General features: G+C 42.3%; 1 protein-coding gene across 1 annotated transcript in view; it reads right to left on the bottom strand.

Annotated features, from left to right (window-relative positions):
• The window catches only part of Pdpk1 (3-phosphoinositide dependent protein kinase 1), a 68,490-nt gene that overhangs the window by 34,075 nt on the left and 9,632 nt on the right, over window positions 1–24,783 (bottom strand). Inside the window, exons 2-4 of the mRNA XM_021644715.2 lie at window positions 4,616–4,885; window positions 428–470; window positions 41–178 (exon numbers count right to left, since the gene is read on the bottom strand). Coding sequence (XP_021500390.1) covers window positions 41–178; window positions 428–470; window positions 4,616–4,885 — 451 coding nt within the window. The remainder of the gene's footprint in view (window positions 1–40; window positions 179–427; window positions 471–4,615; window positions 4,886–24,783) is intronic.

Genomic DNA, 24,783 nt, shown 5'->3' with positions numbered 1-24,783 from the left:
CAAGGTGGTTTTCAGACAGCACTGACCATGCAAAGGATACACAGCTTTTCATCATCCTGAAATGTAAAGTAAAGTTTCACAAAGAAGGGGTGATCCAGGCGTGACATCACATCTCTCTCTCTAGTTACGTACGGGACTTTGTTCTCTTTTATAATATGACGCTTCTCCAGAATTTTAACTTAAAGTAAAAGAGAAGTTAGTTTACTAACATGAGAAAATGTAAAAGAAATAGTAATTTATACAGGTAACTGACCTAGGCTGTAGAACCACCCAGAACCACCCACTCAAGCTTTCATGCTCTAGAAGACTGGCCTTTTCACAGACTCTGAAACAAGCACAGGCCCTGGCACTGCCCAGGCTGCCACACATAGAAACATGGCACTGTCCCTGAATCCCAGACATACAGCTCACTGGAGTTAATACTTACTGGCATATTCTCTGGAAGTGGCCAGTTCTCGGGCCAGAACAACCTGGTTTTGGGTAGAAAAAACACAATGTAATAATGAGATCAATCTGGTTAAGTCACTGTCACCATGCACAGGCTGCTCAGCCTATACACACGATTTTGAAGTTACATTTAAAGTTACATTGGACTCTATACTAACAAACATATTAGAGAGCCACTGCCTGTGTTAGTATGTTCTAATAGTTAATACCAACATGATGGTAAAATAATAGCAAAATTAGATGGTAAGTAGTAATTGAGCCACTGTTTTCAAAAGTTCATAATCAGCTGGCTACTGGAAGTTCTCATAGCACAGTCAAAGTCTAAATTTAAGAACCAATAGGTATGGTAGTATAATCTTTTGTTTGTTTGTTTGTTTGTGAGACAAGGTTTCTCTGCTGCTGTCCTTTGTAGACCAGGCTAGCCTCTAACTCACAGAGATCTCCCTGCCTCTACCTCCCTGAGTGCTGAGATTACAGGCATCTGCCACTGCACCCTGTTTCATACCTTTAATCTTAACAGTTGGGAGCCAGAGGCAGGCTCTGGGCTCCAAGCTCCAGGCAATCCTAGATTACAAAGTGAGACCCTGTGTAGCCCCTCCTACTCCCTATCTCAAACAAAAAAGAATTTTGTTGACTGACATGCCCAAATACCACAAGTGGGTACTAGAAATTTCTTCAGAAAAATAACTTCAAGAATATGTATTTTCAGAGGCTGGAGCGATGTCTCAGTGGTTAAGAGTACTTCCAGAGTTAAGAGTTCTTCCAGAGGACCTGGATTCAATTCCCAACACCCACATGGCAGCTCACAACTGTCTGCAGCTCCAGCTCCGGGTGATCTGGTACCTTCATACAGACATACATACAGGCAAAACACAAATGCACATAAAATAAAAGTAAATAAATCTCATTTTGAGGCTGGAGAGATAGCTCAGCAGTTAAGAGCACTGTCTGCTCTTCCAGACGTCCTGAGTTCAATTTTCAGCAACCACATGGTGGCTCACAAATATCTATACTGATATCTGATGCCCTCTTCTTTCATGCAGATAGAATACTCATACATAAATAATAAATAAATATTTTTTTTAAAAATATGTATTTTCAGACAGGCAGTGGTGGTGTACACCTTTAATCCCAGCATTTGGGAGGGAGGCAGGCAGATCTTTGAAATTGAGGCCAGCCTAGTCTTCAGATCAAGTTCCAAAATAGCCAGGGCTACCTAGAGAAACCCTGTCTCAAAAACAAAAGAAAAAGTCTTCAATACAGATCCTAATAAAAAGCTGTTCTTGGGCTGGAGAGATGGCTCAGAGGTTAAGAACACTGGCTTCTTTTCCAAAGGTCCTGAGTTCAATTCCCAGCAACCACATGGTGGCTCACAACCATCTATAATGAGATCTGGTGTCATCTTCTGGCATGCAGGTGTACATGCAGATAGAGCATTGCACACATAATAAATAAATAAATAAATAGATCTTAAAAAAAAAAAACTGTTCTTGACTTAGGCTTCTCCAAATAATAGCTATCATACATTTCATTTGGTAGCATGAACATAGTTATGGCTCTACTGTGTACCAAGAACTAAAACAGTACAGAACAAACCATTTTTATAGAATGCTCTCCATATTGAGCCCATCTCTTCCTGTGCTCAGACTCTATCCACTTCAGAGAGAGTACCAGCAAACTCAGAGCACACCTGAGGCATCGGACTGAACAGAGCTGACAGGTCCAAGCTGCAGGGCGCAGCTTTGCCAATAAGCATAAATAAATAGATAAATAGATAAATAAATAAATAAATAAAAGCTTTGCCCCACATGGCCAATAATGTAAATGGGTGTGTGTTTTTTTAGATACCTACAATGATAACTGAGAACCAAAGAGCAGACAAAACATGCCCCCCTCCCCCAATCACTGACCTGATGGAAAAACTTTAGTGTCACCTGGCTTCTGGTTGTTATATCCTGTGACAGGACTCCCTAGAAACAATCCTGGAAAAGCACTCTATGATACCCATGACTAAGAATAAGGTAGGGCTGAATATATTTAAGTAGAAAGAATTCAAAGAACTTTCTGAAGGAACACGCTGCATATACATGACTATCAGCCATGAGGGTGAAGGAGCAGGCTGAAGTAATATATTCCCCTGAGATGGAATATATATTCACAGTCCTTCCTGAGCACACATGCATAGCTTCCTATTTATGAAAAGAAAAGAAGTAGCTGAAAAGCACTACCATTTACTGGAACCCCTCCTGAGGTAGAGAGGGGTGTGTGTGCGCGCGTTTTGAGACAGGGTCTCATTATATAACCTTGGCTGGCTTGGCCTAGAGCTCACTGTGTAAACCACACTGGCCTTGAACTCAAAGATCCACCTGTTTTAGCCTCCCAGCGTGCTAAGATTAAAGGCATGTGCCATCATGCCCAGCTTGTGATAAGATTTCTAAACTTAGCATTTCATAAGCAGGTTTCCCACAGAACAGAGTTTTCCAGAGACTTGCATGGGACGTGTTGCTCCATGTCACCAGGGTAATGTCATTACTATCTTGGATGTTAAAGAGTACTTGGGAGCCTGTCCTCTAGCATCAGATTCAGGCTCTGCCAAGTGAATATTCTGCTGAATCTGGTAACTGTATGTCCTTTACTCCTCCCCTGGAAATCTAATTTCAGTGTTCACTATTTCAGGAAGAGACACAAATCACTGTAACACCTAGTTTGAGATCCAGGGCTGCAGATTCCAAAAAGCCTGGAAGGAGACTCCAGCTTGCAGTGCTTTCCCAGGTACCTCATGGCCCGAGTTCAAAATGGCAGTGAACACGGATGACTATGCCACCCAGAAAGGATGGTGCCTAATTTACTTCCTTGTGAAGATTAAATATAAAGGAGTAAACTGTGAAAAAGGAGAACTTCACTAGAATATCATAAGCAGCTGAAAGCAACACCCACGGATCTCAAGCAGTTTCCTCTTCCTACAAGGCGTGGTGCGTACCAGAGGCACAGGGAGTGATCTTCATGGTTGGAGGCTTCTCATAAGGCCACAACCCTTCTATAAACAAAGTTACTTCAACAGAGTTGCTAATTAAGACCTAAACCTTACAATGTAAGAGCCACCAAAGTTAATTTAAGATGTCAGGGATGTAAGTAAGCTATATTTTTTATGTTCTTTGTTTTTTAGAATCTTTCATAAATATAAAAAATAAGAAAAAAATTCCAGCTAGTCATGGTGGCACTCATCTTTAATGGGTGCCCTGAGGAAACAGGCAGACAGGTCTCAGTGAGTTCAAGGCCAGCCTGAGTGACATAGTAAGCTCTGAACTACTTAGGGCTAGGTAGTGAGACTCTGTCTCAAAAAAAAAGACAAGAGAAAGCAAACTCCTCATATGGATTCTTCACTGTAAGGAAGGCTAGTTGTTTGGAAACACTCCAAAAGTTAAGACCCTCTGCAACTACCCTGGAGTGCCTGTTTCAGACTGCAGATGCAGCACAGAAATCTCTTTCATTGAGGCTGTTTGAAATTGAAAGTGGACTCTTGGCCATTCTGGAGCAATACACACTTGTCCTGGGAGTTAGAACAAAAATTTTGAAGGCCAACTAACTCTCCAGCAAATACTTAAAGTGCCATAGTTTAAGTGCTAAAGCAACCAAAAACAAAAACAAAAAACCATCAACAACAACAGAAGTCACTGAATGTTACCAAAAGTCCCCAAAGAGATACAAACTCTGATACTAACTTTCAATTTAAGGAATTAAAAGCTTCCTATGGCCTGTCCAGTAAGACAGGAAGACTCAGAGCATACCTACCCATGTTGGGTTAACTGTGGTTTTAAAGCAGCATAAATCAACAGATGCTTTTGTTTGTTTTTGAGCCAGGTATTTAATACCTTGCCAAGTAGGCCTTGAAACTTCCAGGTTAAACTCCTCTGCCTCAGCCTCCTGAGCATAGGGAGTAAAGGTATGGGCCAAAACAGACAAATCCAGTTTAACCATGCTCTCTTCAGGTTGTCTGCTGAGGGAGCTCACTCCCTTCAAGACTCTAAAGGCACTCACAGCAGGAAACAACCATGGGCATGAAACCACCTCCTAAGGAGAACAATGCCTGGTCAGGTGTTCTCCGTAGTCAGTGATCCCAAGAGAACCCTGTGTTCAATAAGCAACAACAGCAGAGGCACATACTCACTGTAGAAAAGGAGCCCTCCCCAAGAATTTTCCCAAACTTGAAGTCTTCAGGCCGTTTCTTTCGAGGCTGTGGTGGCAGCTGGGCAGGATGCTGCTGCAAGGGGTTGGTGCTTGGTCGGGCTTCGGCTGTGGTGCTGTCCATAGTGGGTCCCTGCCTGCTAACACCACTAGGAATGCCAGGGGCCGAGCTGGACTCAGTCTGGGACCTCACCATTGATGGGGACGGGCAGGAACATAGCACCACACTGGACTGAATGGGAACAGCGTCATACTGCAGACACAGAGCAAACAGATAAAAGAGTCAAGTGGCTCAGCTATCCTGAACAAATGAACCAAGTACAAGCACTTTATTATGATACTGCTCAAGGTAGGACAGTACATCTGACTCTGGGTGTCCACTGAAGCCAAAATCATTCAAGCATATTCTAACATCTCCCTTAGCACTACTCCAACCATTTCACAAAGCCAAGCTAAAGAAAGCAGACATAACATTGTGCATTTGTAATTCTGAAGTATGTTTACTTTATACAAAGACACCCAATGCTGGCAAGACTTATGATAAAGCAAGGATATTCATACAATTATGGCTGGCACCCAAAGCTGGTGTTAATTCTTTTGGAAAGCAATTTAGCAGCTGTCAGAAAAATGATTATAGAACAATTGTCAATGAGTTAGAAATAGGAAAAATGAAAAGAATCAGATATAAGCATAAGCCAGGTGTGGTAGTGCACATCCAAACCTTAGCGCACAGAAGAATTGTGGCTTCTATGCCAGCCTGGGCTACACAGGCTTTGCACCAAAAAAAAGGAGGTGGGATAGGGTGGGAAAGAGGTGCTGAGAAAGGAATTGAGTGTTCAGAGCTAAACAGGCAGTATGTAAAAATTGTACCCATCCATAAAAGCCTGTTCTTCAGCTCTGCCCTTGGCATGCTCTCATAGTGGTGACATTGTCCTGACTATAAAAGACTGGGAGATATAGCTCAGTCAGTAAACTATTTGATTTGTAAGCCTAGGACCTAAATTCATTCTACAGGCTTAAAACAAATGTAGGCTGGGGATATAGCTCAGTCATAAAGCAGATGCCTAGCATGCATAAGGCCCTGGTTCAGTAACTAGTACCCAACTCTCCCCACAAAAAAAAAAAAAAAAAAAAAAATCAATAAAAACAAGAAAAAGCCAAGCCTGATAGTCCACTTTTATAATCCCAGCACTGGAAAAGTAGAGATAAGCAATTCCTGGGGTGCTAAGTGGCCAGCCATCTTTAGTATAATTGTCAAGACCCAAGTTAATAAGACCCTGCCATTACATGCCTACCTACCTTCCTACATACATAAGCAAGCTAACCAACTAAAAGCTAGAAGAAAAGGGTAAACTGCACTGTCTGAGCACACATACCACACACACCTCCCCCCCCCACACACACACACGCCATCATAAAATGAACTCAGGCTGGGCATTGACAAATCGAGCACACCTTTAACCCCAGCGCTCAGGAGACAGGTGCAGGTGGATCTCTGAGTTTGAGGCCAACCTGGTCTACAGAAGGAGTTCCAGGACAGCTAGGGCAGAGAAACCCTGTCCTATCTTGAAAAACAAAATAAATCAATTAATTAATTAATTAAAATAAAATGAATTCCGTATACCCAAGTTACTCAGGTACTAGTCTCTAAATCCTCACTCAAGAACTCCAGCAAACTTCAGTTCTAGAGTACTTGCCTAGCATGCATAAGGACCTAGGTTCAAATCCCAACATACCTAAAAGAAAATTTAAAAGTACACAACTTGATGAAGTCAGGTCCTGAAACTACCCACCTGTTCTATAAAACACAGAGCATACCAGGGTTGCCACTGTCCAAAAGGTGACCCATTCAAAACCTAAAAGCAGACCTCTCAGAAAAAGTCTGCTGAAAAGGCCAGGAGTCCACAATCTAAAAAGGTGGATTGTTTCCTTTTTTTTTTTAAGTTTTTTAGTTTTTTGAGACAAGGTTTCTCTGTGTAGCCTAGGCTGACCTGGACTCAACTTTGTAAACCAAGCTGGCCTTGAACTCAGAGATCCACCTGCCTCTCTGCCTTCTAAGTGCTGGCTTAAAGGCATGTGCCACTACTTTTTTTTTTTCCTAAAGCTTAACAATATAAATCTATGGGCTAAATAGACTAGTCTATGTAAACAAGACAGTATGTCTGTGCATGAGTTAATCAGGACATACAAGGATAATTGTGTCCTAGATAAACAGGGTCAGAAACACAGAACCATAAAGAAGCCAGGGATCTGAAAACAGCAGGACAGACAGGTGGGCACACAGTATCCAAGAATGAGCTAAGGAAAGCTCAGCCACCTAGAAGAACTAAAGGAGATGCTCATCTTCAGATTGCAAAATGCTTAACAAATCTAGGGAGAACACCTTGTGACCTGAACATGATGACTACCCAGGTAGAGAGAGGAGAGCAGATGGTACCACAGGAGGGTATCGTGGCTACCCTCCTTTACAGCATGTGAGCCTGGGCTCCTGAGGGAGCCTTCTCGGAGCACAGGGCAGCAGCACACTCCCAAGGGTTCTAGCTAAGCAACCACCATCCGTAAATCCTGTACCTGCTCTATGGCAGAAGAAAACAGTTTTTTCAGGTGGCTCTCTTGACGCTACTATCACGCCAGGCAAAGTGTAAAAATATGAAGGAGCTAAGCAAACACGTTACCAATGAAATATGACCACATGACTGTAATAAGGATCTAAGTAAGATTCTCAAAAGGGAATTAAGTTTTTACTTTGTATGCTGAACAGTATTCAAAGTCTCAGTGAGATCTCCAGCAAATGAATAGTAAGTGGAATAAAAAGGATCACAACAATGCTAACCAAATATTTCCATAAACAAACCCGTTAGACAAGGGTTCATGGCTTAATGGGTAAAAGTTTGTGCTGTTCAAGTCTGATGATCTAAGTTTATATTCTTGGAGCCAAGGTAAAAACCAAATGCTTACCATTGTGTCTATAATTACAGCATTTCTATGGAAGAATGGGAGGTAGTGACAGGAGAATTCTCCAGAAACCCTTAGACTAGCTAGCCTTGAGTGTGTAGCACAGCAGCAAACAATGAAACCCTACTTCAAGCAAGGTGTAAAATGAATACTGACACTTGAGATTGTCCTCTGGCCACCTCATATATACCCACTGATGGCACAAACACACCCTCACACAGTAACACCTACATACAAAAAAATAAAAAATAATGTTTAAAAAATCTTGGACATAATTACTCTTTCCATCTTACAAATTCAACCTAAGAAAATGAGTTAACAGTATTTCAAAAGAATCACAAAAGAAAAATATAGGGGCCAGGGGTACGGCTCTATGGTAAAACACTACAAGAAACAAGGCCCTGGTCCCATGCCCAGCACCACTAGGCAAAAAAAAATTAACATCTAATATAGCATTAGATATTATAGCAAAAGCAAAAAATTGCTTAGATGCTCAAGAGAAGTGATAGGTAAGCCAGGGTGGGCACACTTGGTGGAACACGCTGCAGCCCTTAGAAATAGATATAAAAGTATAGAAGCATGGTTATGCAACTGGACGAGCTGGTTAAGGTTGTATTAGAACCATCTGTGCCCTTCTGGAAATAACTTTTATTTAAATGAAATAAAGACTGGGAGAGTAGGTGGGTGGTAGAATGCTTGTCTAGCATGCAGATCCCCAACACATGTGTGTGCACGTGTGTGCGTGTGTGTGTGTGTGTGTGTGTGTGCGTGTGTGTGCGTGTGTGTGCGTGTGCGTGCGTGCGTGCGTGCGTGCGTGCGTGTGTGTGTGTGTGTGTTAGGTGAAATATGTGTGTAAGAGAAGGCAGAACTAGTTGAATAAAAATAGACTATAGAAGAGAACGATGACAATGACAAAACAGGCCATTGCATTACAGCCTATTATTTGTTACATTTTAATAGAATAACAAAAACCAAATTAAGTAAATATAACTCGAACCTAATGATTCCAAGCTTTGTTGGTGATAAAAAAGGAGGCAAGTGGTTTTTCTGTGGTGAAATTCCACATGCTCAAGAAGCTATAGCTAGCCAGTCATGGTGATACACACCTTTAATCCTAGCATCCAGGACACAGAGATTTCTCTGAGTTTGAGATCAGCCTGGTCTGCATAATGAGATTCTGTCTCAAAAGGTCAGTGTGCTATGGGAAATTTCAGATATAAGCTTTTGATGTTTTGAGATAGGATTTTAGTAGCCCAGGATGGCCTCGAACTCCTAATCCCACAGAGGATTATAGATATGAACCACCACACAGGCAAGACAATCATAATCTTCTCTCCCTCCTTCCTTATATCCCTCCCCTCGTCTCTCTATCTCTGTCTCTGTCTCTCTCTTTCAGAGACAAAGTCTATATAGCCCTGGCTGTCTTAGAACTCTCCGTGTAGACCAAGGTGGCTTCAAACTCTGAGATCCACCTGCCTCTGCTTCCTAAGTACTGGGATTAACGGTGTGCACCACCACACCTGACCTAAGATATATAAATTCTTAAGAAATAGATTGTGGCTGGGGGTGATGACGCAGGACTTTAATTCCAGTGCTCAGGAAAGCAGAGATAGGCATGAGTTTGAGGCCAGCCTGGTCTACAAAGCAGTCCAGGACAGCCAAGGCTACACCTGAGACATCCTGTCTCAAAAAAAATAAATAAATAAAAAAAATCCAAAAAGGAGCCAAGGAAACTCGAGACCAAATCCATGGCCTCACATGCTAGGTAAGCACTCTCTAGCACTGAATTACACCCCAGCCCACCCAGAAGCCCAAACAGGGGCAACACTGCTCCCTCACAGTATTCAGGACCCAAGCTCCACAAGGTGCTAAGTGACATGCAAGAATGAGGAGTTTCAAAGAACCAGCCACAATGGCTACATAGAAATTACCACAGACTGCAGCTATTCTCCTGGAAAAAGGGCAAGAGGTCAAAGAACTGGGTCTGACAGTCCCCCATCAAACTGGTTATTTTGGGACGATGACCTTCATATCAAACAGCCTTTGAGGGACACAACAATAAAGACTATAAAAGCTATCATCAGCTCACACTTCTTGATTGCTAATTTTACAGTTCCGGCCCTTGGAGAGCCCCTGGAAGACAAACCACTGAAGTGGATATGTGTGTGGGCCTGTGGTTTTTAGGCACATATCTAGAAAACCTTCTTTTCTTTACCATCTGAGTAGTTTCCTTGGTTACAATAAAGGCCTCCAGAACAGAAACTCACAGAAGAGCACTATGTCCCAAGATGAGCCTGAACTTAAACTAGATTCTACTGACCCCTTATCCAAGCATTTACCTAAAACAGTGTGGCCAAAGGCTCTTGTCCCCTATGCAGCTGCTAGCCAGAGTGGGGCTCATTAGAAATCACAGACTCACTTGACAAAGCTCAACCTCTTCCTGCAGACTCCAAAATTATCAGGCAGAATAGACTCAGATAAAGGCAGAACATCAATGGGTATAAACCCTGACAACTTCCTTTGTAACATCCATCCACACATGAGACCATAGAAAACACCCAGTCACCTAAGCAAGTATGTGAGAGATTAGGAGGGAACAGGAACTGACATCCGAAGGACAAGAAGTGTGTGTTTCTTACACTAATACTGTTTATTAGGAGGAGGTGTCAAGAGTGCAACTCAAAAAAGGCAAGAAACCCACATATAGGACATTCCTGAGAAGCCATTTTTCACTGCAGAATATAGCATCTGATGTATCTTTGATATGGACCAATGCAAAAGACATCAAGCCTCACCCCAAATACACATGGTGAGCTCCGATGTGCCATCAAAGTGACTTTCCCAAGAAAAGTGCACATGTCTAGTCCACAAATACTTGGCTGACCAGATGCTATATTTTGCTGTGGAAAAAAATGGCTGGTCTTAACTGCTAAGCTAAGCCTTATCTCCAGCCCTGCTTTGAACTTTTCAAAGAAATTTTATTTTAGGCTTGAGTAATATTAAAAGACTTGGGTTGAAGTCCTTCTCTGTGATAGGTTCTGGGAAGTATATGGACTAAAACTGGGCTCAGCCAGACTTCTTTCATTCAGGTTTCTGACTTGTCTCATCTGTATTCTGGGGTGACTTGCTATGCCATAGGGAAACAGGGTGTTTTTCATAGCAGCTAGATACAAGTTCTTAAGTGCTTCTGCGCAGCTTTGTGCCAACAGTCCAGTCCATCAGTAATAAACAAAAACTTAAATCAGAGAAATATTGGGCATAATCTTACAGAAAGTGAAATGTCAAAGACTGGCATTTGGATACCGCATGGTCAAGCAGAGTTCCAGCCAGGAGTCCAAAAGAAGCTGTACCAGAAAGTGAGGAATAGTGCCTAGGTGGCACTTCCTCACCCATAGGCCTGAACTTCTTGCTAAACTTACTGCTGGAGAGTCACAGCTGAAAAGGAGATGGCAGGCCCACTGCTTGGCAGGAAGATACTCCTGTACAGACATTTAGCCTCGTGGCAGCTTTGCCAAGTGTGCTTCACCCTCTGTTGTACCCTCTCTGCCTCCAGGGATCCCTAATCCTGCTCTGAGAGGTGGGCATACAGTGTCAAGCTCCAGAGGAGCTACAAGCCACTGAAGAATTAACAGTAATTGTTGGCTTTGGGGCCTGCTCTGTCTTTGTTGTAGGGATATTCTCTTCTTTCTAAGATGTTTAATGGGGTCACTGCCTCTGTCCTCTGGGTACCAGTAACACCCTCTCCCACATGTGAGAACCAACCCAAATCTAGTCCTTGCCAGGTTTAAAAAAAAAAAAAAATATCTTTACCCTAGTTGAAGCCCCTGGGAGAGAATATCTGCCAGAGTTTCTCAGATGGAACTTGTAGTGTTAGCCGTATCTGTGTCCTTCTTGAATGACTGGGCTTTAGATGTGATTCTGTGTCTGATTGCTCTTACAATGGGCCTCCACCAGAGGACTTTGGTTCAATCTGCAGTGCCCACATGATAGTTTACAACAACCTATACCTAGGATTCCAGGGGATAGGACACCCTCTTCTAGCTTCCACTGGCACCAGGCACAAAATGTGATACACAAACATATGCAGGAAAAACACCCATATACATAAAATAGTAAATTCTTAATTTAAAAAAAATTACTTTTATATGTATGGGTGTATGTGTATGCATGTATGCCTGTATACCACAAGCATGCAGTTCTGTGGTGATCAGAAGAGAGTGTCAGATCCCCCAGAACTGGAGTAACAAATGTTGTGAGCAGCCATGTGGGTTCTAAAAACCAAACCCAGGTCCTCTACAAGAGCAGCCAGGAAGCTTCTTATCCCACTGAGCCATTTCTCCAGCCCCTAATTAACATATATATTTAAGTTTAAAGCTGCTTGGAAGAAGAGGTAGGCAAGGCAAATCTCTGTGTGAGTTCAAGGCCAGCCTGGTCTATGTAGCAATTTCCAAGCCTGCCAGGGATACATAGTAAAACCATGCCCTCCCCCATGACAGAAAATGTTCAAAAGTGAAAAAGGCTTTTCTCTGAAGGTATATTTAGCAACTTCAGTAAAAATCAACACAAACTAGATGCTTCTGCTGTTGACACCTGTCTGAAGCATAAGCATGTCATGGACAGGTACAAAATGCTCTGAAGCTTTAGTTTCATAGGCATGAAATAGGAGGCTCAGGCAAAGTCAGAAGCAGGGTCTATTAGTGAGATGCAGAGTTACAGTGGGTGGCCCTGGAACAAGGGCTGGCACTCTGTGAGGAAGCACACCACAGAGCAGCACATTTAGCACACACCACCATCTACTTCCAACCTTAGAGCCCCAGGATTCTGCTGCCTACACCCTTGGGCACCTTTCTCAGTAGGCACTGCATTGTTTGCACAGCTCACAGCATGTCATCAACTCCACAGCCCCAGGAAACTTAAGAGCCAGGATCATTAGCATACTCCACTGCAAACAACATTGGACAAGAAATGACTTCTCCTAGTATGCCACATTCCCCCAAGCTCTTCTATGACTTCACAAACATATCCATTCATCAGTTTCTCTAAGACGCAAACTAAGGCCCTGGGGCCATGCTAGCAGATAGACATGTACTCTTGGTCTAGAACTGCCCATTTATAGTAGTGGAGTGGCTACACAAGATATGGAGAGTTCAGGAAAAGCCAGAGCAAACCATGTTTGGACAAGTGTTTGGACAAAGTAAAAGAAGGAACCAAGGAGAGTGAAGCCACTTAAGACGGTAATTCAATGGTTGTGTTCAGAATGTGATATGTAACAGCAAAACACGTCTCACATAAGTTTTACTTTCCTCGAAGGTTTGAAATCTAAATATAACAAGCAGTCTCCACATATCAGAAAGAAAAAAACAAAACTTCATTTTGAAATCAACACCAAAGTGAAAATGATAATGAACACTAGATTTCTGTAGTAACAGTAGATAACAGTCTCACATCCCAGCTTCCCAGTACAAACACTAGAGTACTAGTCTAGTCTAGTACTCTAAACTAGTTTCAGCCACCAAAGATCCAAAGCCCCTTAAGACAACTCCATCTGCTAAGTCCCTGAAATCTATTCTGCATTGCTGTAACACTTTGATAGAATAATAACAAAATAAAACAAAAACTCGACCCCTAAGAAGCTACACAGGACAGTACTATTTGGATGCAAATAGTACATTTCTAAACAATCAAGAAGCTCTTACTAGGGGATGAAGAGATGGATGGTTCAGCAGTTAAGAATACTCGCTGCTCTTGCAGAGGACCTGGGATTTGGTTCATAACATCACTCCAGGCAATCTGATGCCTTCTTCTGCCCTCCATTTGCACCAGACATGCATGTGGTGCACATATACACATGCAGGAAAAAACTCATACAGACAATATAGAAGTAGCAACAGCTCTTACTAGGATGGTGACATCTAAACAAACATTCAAGGAATACAAAGGCTCAAAAGATGTCTATCTTCCAACGAAGGACCTCCCAGTGTAAAGATCTGGACACAGAGACAGCTCTCAACTCAGCAGTCCATGCATGGCCACTACAGAAGCACTCCAGACAGAGGACCTCGGAACCAGACAGGTGTAAAAATGAGCCTTCAATACCCACCCTTGCTCTGCATAATGACACAGAGACCTTTTAAATATATTAATAGCTTCAGGCACTATATAATTGTCCACTATAGCTGGACAGATACTCAACTATTCTAACCTGAAAAAATTGGCCTGACAGACACATAGCCTGTTTGTTACCTGCCATTTTAGTCTCATCCTGCCTGTTCCTTCCTCCATCCACATCCTCATGGCAACTTCTGCCCCTCTCTGATCACTACCTACCAACCCCTCTCTGGGATCAGAAGTCCCACTGAACCCTCTCCTGCCTAGCTACTGTCTATTCAACTCTTTATTTAACCAATCAAAAGAGCAATGTTTACATCATACCAAGACAATGCTTCATAATAATGACAATACTAAAGTCCAGACTACAACCAGATCTCTGGATACAGAAATTGGCATTTGAATACACAGTACACAAAAACATCCTCCAACAGACTGGGACCTTATCACCCTAGAATCCCTTTTGGAGTAACTCCAGGTACCCTCAAGAATCCTGGAGAAGCAAACATGAGACATACCATTATCCATAAGAACCCAAGCACCTTCTGATAGCAGTCTAACTACTGGCTAGGCCCGTATGAACATGCACCAACCCTGGCTCCTGACACTGATGACCAGAAGTGCCACTCATATGAGCCTGATGCCATCATCTACTGCAACCTAATGCTTTCGTAGAATTTTTCAATTTCTTCCTGTCTTGGCTATAGTGTACCAACCAAACTCCTTTCAGGGACTCTCCCCAGCCAGGTGGTATTTACAAGATCAATATGATTGTGCCCCCCTCAACGCAGTTCTAACATCCAACCATCACTATAGTTTAATAACCGATTTTACTTCTGTAGTAAAAACCAATAATATTTGCAATATTACCTTTTAAAGCATCAACTGTGAAATAAAATGCCTGAGAAAAAAGCCCCCAAGTATAAAGCCTACATGCTCATTGTACTATAGCTGTTATTAGAAACAGCAAATCTTGTATCATTTTTAGGTAGAGGATTAAGCTACATATACAGCTCTCTCAGATTGTCACCACACACTGCAAGATACACACTGCCCAGAGGACACATGCCAAGGAGAGTCCTACTGTCTCTTCTAACCTGTGGTCTTGTAGAGGCCCCTACAGCCAGAGAACCCAGAGGATTCCGGTCTGGGGCTGAGTCTTCCCCTTGAGGTACAGCCCCTTCACCTTGCTGCCCACACAGTAACCCAAAATTTTGGTAAGCAAATGTTTCTGGTTACTCAACTAATTCTGGAATTTAAATTTCTGGAGAAATTTAAAACAAAAAGCTAGTCTACTATGCCTCTTCTTTCTGAAGTCAGAGCACCTCATTCACTTAGTTCACTGAGGCTGGGCATAGTGCCATTTATGACCCCAGGATTTAATAGGATCGCCAACAGTTTGAGCAGCTCAACCTGGGCATCACAGAAGTTCAGCCTGAGTAAACTTCATTTCAAAGACAAACAACAACAACAACAACAAACCCTCTGACTAATCTCAGCATTCGAAAGGCAGAGGCAGAAGCAGATAACCAGGACCAGCCTGGTCTACATAAACAGTTCCAGGCCAGCCAAGGCTCTATGGCAAAAATCTCATCAAAAAAACCCAAAGACCATCTCTGCCTCAAGGCTGGACAGATGCCTCAACAGTTAAGATCACTAGCAGCTCTCCCAGGGGACCCCAGTTTGATTCCCAGCATCCACATTGTACCTGACAAAAGATCCTCAGAAAAATATCAAGTTTACAAATAAACTGGATTTTATCAGTTCACTAGAACCAAGGCATAGTAGGTAGGAGACTCTAGGTGTAGAAGTACCACAGTGACTTGGCAATACTGTGGCTGTGGATCATCTGAGGTGGTTATTGGTGTAAAGTTGCCAGTGAGGCAGGCTGATGTTTCTATTCTTTAGGGGGTTTTATTGTTTACTTTTTGTTTGCAGCAGGCAGGTGGGTGGGCTACATGATGGCAGGGTTTCTCTGTGTAGCCCTGGCTGTCCTGGAACTCACTCTGTAGACCAGGCTGGCCACAAACTGAGAGATCCTCCTGTCGTTGCTTTCTAAGTGCTGAGATTAAAGGCATACACCACCACGTATGGAAAGATGCTAATTTTTAAAGAGATAAAAATATAGAGGATCATGGGGATGGAGAGATGGCTCACCAGTTAAGAGCAGTGGAAGCTTTTCCAGGTTTGGTTCCTAGCACCCACATAGTTGCTCACAACCATCTAAATACAGGTCTAGGGAATCTGATGCTCTCTTCTGGCCTCTTGGAGTACCAGACAGGTGTGTAATATATAGACATGTAGGCAAACTACTCTCATATGTCCACCAAAAACAGACTCAATAAAAGAACACAACACATTGCTCTGTCATTAAATGTTTTAAGAAATCATCAAACTATTAGGCAGCGCAAAACTGCTAAACATAACAAACACTTGAACAACCAAATACACTACAATACAAACAAATTTAAAGGAATGAATAAATAAACAAACAGCACTGGGCAATGGTGGCACACTTAGGTGGCAGAGGCAGACAGATCTCTGTGAGTTCAAGGCCAGCCTGGTTTATAGAGTGAGATCCAGCCCAGCCATGGCTACACAGAGAAACCCTGTCTTGAAAAACCAAATAAACAAGTAAATAAATAAATAAATGTATCTTTTTTTAATGGCAGGTTAATTTCTTCTGTCTTCAAGCAAGTCACATATCATACATCTTGAGTCTTCCAGAGCTGCAGACAGTAGCTTCACTAACCCTCAAGAGACCAATCGTCAGATACATAGAGACTTATTTTGATAAATGTGGAGCCACACATTTTTAAAGCACCTCACAGTTCCTAAGCACCTGGTAGCAAGCTGACCTTGCATGGGGCCAAGGACGAAATAGAAAGATGATACAACTGGCCTAGCTTTCAGGGGGAGCCACAACTTGTGATGAGGCAGCCTAGTCTACCCAAAGATAGAGACCAGCTAAACAGTGCTGTTCCTGACCAAGATGGTTCTCAGGTATTAAATAAACAAACAAAAACAAAATCAGATCCATCATGATAGCCCATGCCTTTAATCCCACACTCAGGAGGCAGAGGCAGGTAGACCTCTGAGTTTAGCCTGGTCTAAATAGAGAGTTGCAGTCAAGCCAAGGGCTATTATATAGTAAGGCCCTTCCTCAAAAGAAAGGGGGAGGGTGAATGCATTATGCAGCCACTACAAGATTTTTTTTTTTGGGGGGGTGGCTTAAGAGATGGCTCAGAGGTTAAGAGCACTAGCTGTTCTTTCCAAAGGTTCTGAATTCAATTCCCAGCAACCACATGGTGGCTCATACCCATCTATAATGAGATCTGGTGCCCTCTTCTGACCTGCAGGCATACATGCAGGCAGAACACTGTACACACACACACACACATATATATATATATATATATATATATATATATATATATATTTTTTTTTTTTATCGTATGTGTAACTTTTAGAGAAAAATAAGACAAAACCACATCTGGTACACAATAGGAATCCACCAATGAGGTAACACTGACTTCTGAGGGAAGGACTGACTGTAACTCTTAACCTTGAAAGCTGCAAAGGATTGGGGGGAGGGGGGAAATGGCGCAGCAACCAGAACAGACTACGGAAGAAGAAAAAAAAAAGAAAGAAAACCTTAGCAGGTGTCTTAGTGGGGTAGCTTTTGGACTTCCAAATTCTTTCAGTCAAGTCATTTGTTCATTTATTTCTTTTGTAATGAGTAAACACTAAGGGACATTTACTAAAGTACAGATAAATGAACTAGTAGCTTCAAATGCAGATTTGGTATAAGACAGGAAGAAACCAGTTGTATTAGAAACAGCATGATACAGCCAGGCATGTGGTGTACACCTTTAATCCCAGCACGGGGGGGGGGGGGGTTATAAGGCTCTCTGTAAGCTCCAGACCAGCCTGGTCTATAAAGTGGGTCCAGGACAGCTACACAGAGAAACCCAGTCTCGAAAAACCAAACAACCCAAATAAACAATAAAGGAAATAGCATGATACTTAAAGATAACCCAACCTATGAACTTAAAATTCCATTTCAAGGCATGGAGAGATCAGGGATTAAAGAGCACTTGCTCTTGCAGAGAGCCCACATTCAGTTCCCAACATGGACACGGTGGCTCCTAATCATATGGGTTCCAGGGAATCCAAACCCTCTTCTGGCCTCTGCAGGCAACAGGTACACATGTGATAACATACACACATACAGGCAAACAGTCATATAGATAAACTTTTACAAAAATTATTGCCAAAAAAAATCTTGGGTAAAATTTAAACTGAATATCTATGGCCACTGAGACCAAGATGGCCAGGAGAATCTTGACCTTCCTCGAGAATGCCTGAGCAAAGGAGCCGGTGCTAGTGGTGTCCTTCTCTGTCTGGGGCCTCGCTATAACTATACTCATGATCAGCCCCTACACCAAGTATGCAGGCATGATCAACTGGGCCATACCTCACAACTACCCAGTACCTGTGCAAGATGATGGGAATATGACTGATGTGCCCAGCCACCCCCAGGAACCTCAGGGCCCAAACCTGGAATGGCTGACTGAAGAACCTGTGAATACTCCTGCTGATAACAGAGGCCCCTTCCCTATTCCCTCCGATAAAAATGTGAAAGAAAAAAAAATCTATTTACAAGCTTTACTAAGTACAACCTATTCTTAACCAAAAACAATAATAGCAATAAGTTCTTTTGTTTTGCTAAAATAAATTTAACATATTAAAGTTGACAACTAAGAATAATTGTGTTTCTAACGCAAAATTATGTATCACTTGAACATGAATCTTTCCTTGGGAATTAAATTCATTCAACAAATGTTTTTTTAGATTCCCCACAATCTAGTCTGAGAATCAGAATGATGTTTCGGGGCCTTTATGCAGGCAGAGAATACTTCCCTTCCAGACTAGAGCTCTGCCCCTGGTACCTTATAATCAGCTTCCAGCTTTAGCCCCAGCTCCTTATAAGAACAACCTGCGCCTCCAGGACTCCAAGTCAAATGCTGACATGAACTCTTACATATGAATATTTGTCTTGCAGAAAGAACCTTCCTCCAGGGCTGCATAGTGTGGGGGTGGAAAGGGGAGAGAACACACACACACACACACACAGTAGTGTAGGCATTCGTCTAGGATACTCACCTTATTGAACCACTGTCCTCCAAGGAAAGCTATGATCTGACAAACTTAAGGTCTCTAAGCTCCTCCAGCCATGTCACCGCTGCACTAACACTGCTTCTATTCACTCATACCGTGTTTTCCCCTCCCACTGTCCTTTAACCCCAGCAAGGCATGTCTTATCCATCACCCATGTCAACAGCATCCAGGGAAGGTGCAAGATTCCTTGGAGCTAAAGAGGGACCTGTCAGAAGGTTCCAGAGTCCTGAAGACACTGTATTTACCCAGTATTTCCCATGTATGAATATACAACCATAACAATATGACTATTACAGTTGAGAGACCCTGAAAGGAAAATGCTGGATTACGTCAAAATTTTGGTTTTATGTGGAAGCTATTCTCTGCTTGAAACAGGAAAATAAGAAAGCCAGTCCCCAGAATACTGCTCACCAAGTGAGCAAAGGCCATGGGGCAGGAATCTCCTCTCCAGCAGGCTCAAGAGTTCAGCTTTTATCCCTAACTATCTTCTTGCTGGCCTCCCTAGCTATACATTCTAAATAAAGAGCTTCTTTTTATTTTTAAGTTTTATTTATTTATTATGTATACAATGCTCTGTCTGCATGAACACCTGCACACCAGAAGAGGGCACCAGATCTCATTATAGAGCCACTATGTGGTTGCTGGGAACTGAACTCATGACCACTGGAAGAGCAGCCAGTGCTCTTAACCTCTGAGCCATCTCTCCAGCCCAATAAAGAGCTTCTTAATGAAATCAATAGTGACCAAGCAAAACACAGAGGCTCTCTGCCACTATGCATGGCTAAGTTCAAAGGAGAATTTCAAAACATTCTCAACATTGATCAACAGATCAACATGTACAGATGTACAGATCTTTCTGTACAAGCATGACACGTTTCTACCAACTCAGAAGTGCTGTCAGCACCAACAGGAAGAAAAAGACAGCATGGGATTCCACGTTCTTGCAGCTAATTCTTGAGGACCTAATCACAGGTTTCAACAGACCAGAAGTCCTCTGGCCCTCTGCCTATCAGCCACTGTTGGTAGAAGCCTCAGATAACAATATCACCCTTTCCTCAAAGTGCCGCCTCATTATATGCAATGCTGGTCTACCTTCTTATTCATCCTACCTTTATTTTGTGTGTGTTGTGTACATGTATGTACATGTGGGTATATATGGAAGCCAGAAGTTGTCATCAGGTGTCTTCCTCATCATTTCTCAAGAGCATTTTTTGAGACAGTCTCTCACTAAACCTGAAGCTCACCAACAGGCTAGGCTGGCTACCAATGAGCTACAGGGACTGGCCTGTCTCCAGCTTGCCAGCACTGGGTTCACACATGCTTACCTGGCTTTTACATGGGTGCTACAGATCAGAATTCAAGTACTCATGCTTGAGTGGCAGGCACTTTCCTGACTGTGCCATCACCCCAGCCCCTAATTCCTATTTCCGTACCATCTACTGATGTGTAGAGGAGGCTGTAGACCAATTAATAGTTTTCAACCTGTGGGTCATGACCCCTTTGGGGGTCAAACAACCCTTTCATAGTAGAGACCCTGCACATCAGATATTTACATTGAGATTCATAACTAGCAAAATTACAGTTACGAAGTAGCAACAAAAATAATTTTGTAGTTGAAGGTCATCACACATGAGGAACTGTGTTAAAGGGTCACAGCATTAGGAAGGCTGAGAGCCACTGCTGTAGACCGAGGCCAAAAAAAAAAAAAAAAAATACCCAAAGCCCTGACTTTTCTGACATGCCTATCTTCTGAGTTCTGCACTTGAAGAAATTCCACTCTTGATTCAACCTAAAAAAACTACAAAAAGGTGTGTACATAGTGGCAAGTGCCTGTGATCCCGGCTACTGGAAGACTAAGGCAGCGGAACAGTGAGTTTAAGAGCCAACATGGACAAAACAGAGCACATCTGAAAACAAACATTTAGGTTGGATATGATGGCACATGCACTCAGGAGCTGGAGGTGGGGGTCTTATGTTCACAGCCACCTTAGACTACAATGGTATCCATTAACCTGTTCTACTTAGCAAAACTGTCTTTAGAAATATATATTTTTTAATATTTTTTTATTTTTAACTAATTTTATACATTCACTTGTATCCCAGCTGTAGCCCTCTCCCTCTTTCCCTCCCAATCTTCTCCTCCCTCCCTCATCTCCTCCCTGCCCCCTTCCGAGTCCACTGAGAGGGGGTGTCCTCCTCTCCTTCCGTCTGGCCCTAGCTTTAGAAACATTTTTTAATAAAAAACCTTAAACAGCCCTCAGATTTGTAGGTGACTCACGGCAAAGGTTTATACAACAAATGGTTCTACAGTTTACCTGAAAACAAATTTGAGATTTCAAGCTAAAATACTACAAAGATCATAAAAACCATGATGCAGACTCCCAGCTGAGAAAGCAGCAAGATTTGATGTGTGCAGAAGTAGTACGGCATAAAGTGCCATCTCCAAATGCAGTAGAAGGCAAGAATCTCACCCAGATTTAAAAAAAAATAAAGTCTGACAGGTCAGCAGGTAAAGGCACTTTAACTTTTTAGTTGACTTCAATTCCTGGGACACATTTGGTAGAAGAAAAGATTCCCAGAAATTGTCCTCTGACCTCTACACCTGTACCGTGGCACACACATGCCCACGCCCACATGAAGTAAAATAAATAAGCAAACTTTAAACTTTTTTTGTTTTTTGGTCTTTTGAGACAGAGTCTCTCTTCATAGCCCTGGCTGTCCTGGAACTCACTACACAGACCAGGCTGGCCTCAAACTCAAGGCCTGCCTCTGCCTCCAGAGAGCTGGTCTTAAATATATGTGCCACCACGCCTGGCTTTAAAGAGAAACCAAGCTGTCAAGGAGAACTCCACTATTGGGATGTCCTAGAAGTGCCTGAGCCTGTGGACAGTGGCTGTATGGAAAGTCTGTATTCCAGGCCAGCTCCAACCTTCAGTCAGGAACTCTCCAAAACCCCAGGGTCTTTCATCTAGAAGGACTTGACTGGATAAGTACAAAGGTCTCTTCCAAAATAAAAATCTATAATAAATGAAATATACTGAAAGCATCGTGGACCACAGGCTTAACTTTGGTAAAGTACAATGAACTTCATCTAACAACATCAGTCATGCAGACATCATGAACCACAACAGGATTCAAGAGGCATCTCAATCTCTATGGCTATAACATAGATCACATGTGGAGATCCTTATAACCACGACAAGAAAACATCAGGCAAGGGGCTGGAGAGATGGCTCAGTGTTTAACAGCACTGGGTGCTCTGCTCTTCTAAGGTCCTGAGTTCAGTTCCAAACGACCACAAGGTGGCTTATGACCATCTATAGCGGATCTCATGCCCTCCTCTGGTGTGCAGGCATACATGCAGACAAAGTACTCACATAAACAAATAAACTTTAAAAAAAGAAAGAAAAAAAATCAGACAAATCCAAATTATGGGACATTCTATGAAATACCTGGGCAGTATTCTCCCCAAAAAGAACAAATGGTCATGAAAAATGTGGAAAGTCACAGGGTCAGAGAAGTGGAAGTGTCATGACAGCTAAATGTAACATGGTAATCTACGACAGAAAAACATGATAGGGAAAAGTACACAGTCCCAAATATGTCTTAAGTTCTATCAGTAGTGTTGTCCTATGCTAACAATGTGGTTTTGAAAGGTATTCACATTGGGCAAGCTGAGTGGGGTGTTTATTGTAACTCTAAGTATTTCAAAATAAAGCTTACTCATTTAGTTTTGAGACATGGTTTCTCTGTAGCCCTGGCTGTCCTGGAAATGAACATGTATAGACCAGGCTGTCCATGAACCTACAGGAATCTACCTGCCTCTGCCTCCCTGCTCGGATTAAAGACATGCACCTTGATGCCCAGCTCTACTTATTTTTAATTTTTATTTATGTGGTGTGGGGTGGAGTGGGAGATACACCACAAAACACGTGTGGAGATCAAAGGACAACTGTGTGGAATCTGTTCTCTCCTTCCTCCTTCACATGTTCCAGAATCAAACATGTATGCCCAAAATAAATATAATTTAAACTATAATGATAATGATAATGGCTGGAGAGATGACTCAGCAGTTAAGAGCACTGTTTGCTCTTCCAGAGGTCCTGAGTTCAATTCCCAGCAACCACATGGTAGTTCACAACCATCTATACTGTGATCTGACAGCCCCTACTGCCATGTAGGTGTACATGCAGATAGAGCACTCACATAAAATACACAAAAAAAAAAACTTTTTAAAATACTAATAATAATAATTTTGTGTAGTAACTATCTTGATAGCTTTGCACAAACTTACAGAACTTGAAAACACATTGGATCAATATTCAATAACTAATTTGAATATACAACTACTGAAAGATAATAATACATGTGAAAGAGGAAAAAGGGGTTAGCATTAGTTTTTCTTTTTTCTAGGGTCTCTCTATGTAACCTAGGCTACCCTCCAACATGATTCTTACCTCCACAGTACTGGAATTAAAGGAATGTACCACTAAATCAGGCTTGGGGTGATTTTTCATTTTATTTTTTTTATATTATGTGCATGGATGTTTGGCCTGCATGTATGTCTGTGTCGAAAATTAAACTTGGGTCCTCAGGAAAAGCATCCTGTGCTCTTTACTGCTGAGCCATCTCTCCAGTCCCAGCATAATTTTCTTTTTTCTGGTGGTTTTTGTTTGTTTAGGGTTGGGTTTTTTTGTTTATTTGTTTGTTTGTTTGTTTGTTTGTTTTAAGACAGGGTTTTTTCTGTATAACTGCCCTGGCTGTTCTAGAATTCACCCAGTAGACCAAGCTGGTCTTGAATTCACAGTGATCCACCTGCTTCTGCCCCCTGAGTGCTAGGATTAAAGGCACGCGCCACCACGAATGTCTTCACGTTACCAACATCTTGGGCTTACACTGCAAAAGATCTAGAAACTTCCTCCACTCTTGGCCATGTCCCTACTCAAGCAAACCAGACTGCCCTCCCCTCTCTTCCTTGGACTGTCCCTGCCTACTCACTTGAACTACCTTAAGGACTGGGTCTTTCCAGCAGACCCTCTAGAGCAGCTCCAAGAAGGCTGAACCTTTCTGTCAGAGCACCATTCTTGCCAGGCATAAACCACCTGAAATGCCAGACTGTGACCTTTCCTTCAGGCCATGGGACAGTCGGTGGTTAGCCAGCCCCATGGGAAACAAACACCATGCAAGCCATCTCCTAAGCAGAAATGTTTCTCACCCAAGAGTTTTTTCAGGCCAGGAGCATGGAGTTCATTTTGTTCATGACTATCTACCAGGCAGGATCCAGACATAATACTCAGTGCCAGTAAGCATCTGCACTGGATAGGCTAAGCCTTAAAACAAACAAACAAACAAAAACAACAACAAAAAAAAACAGCACCACTTAGACCATGAAGCAAGAAGACTGGCTTGCTTGCTTTCTGAACTAAGAATAAAAGGGATCCATAAATAAAATCTATATTTAGATACACATTTTAATGCATACAATCAGTAAAAGACTATAATTTGTTTGGACCAATGAAATGTCTATAAAAGAAATGTCAAACTGTACCAAGAAAAAATTTAGCTGATAATAGAAAAAACATGCAGTAAATGCTGTGGATTTCTGTAACAGTGTACAAAAGAAGCAATAGATTTTTTTTTTTCCAGAATAAGTCACAGTCCACTTGGAGGAGACGGAGGATGGCTAAGTGCCACATTCAATGAAAGAAGTTAGAAAACAACAGTCAGGTCAAGAATGAGCAGTTATCATGCTTCTAAGATTCCAACTTTCCTTAGGATCTGGCTACTGTGGCTCTGCAGAGTAAGCCTTCCTACAGGCACTTCTCCCAAGGTGGTTCTGCTCCCATCAGTATCCAAAGGAAAAGTCCAACAGTCAATGTTGACACACTAGTTCTGACATCTGACATA

This window comes from Meriones unguiculatus, chromosome 11, assembly GCF_030254825.1.
Source record: "Meriones unguiculatus strain TT.TT164.6M chromosome 11, Bangor_MerUng_6.1, whole genome shotgun sequence".
Classification (NCBI taxonomy): domain Eukaryota; kingdom Metazoa; phylum Chordata; class Mammalia; order Rodentia; family Muridae; genus Meriones; species Meriones unguiculatus.
The sequence above is the reverse complement of the archived record's forward strand: the minus strand, read 5'-3'. Positions and strand labels throughout refer to the sequence as shown.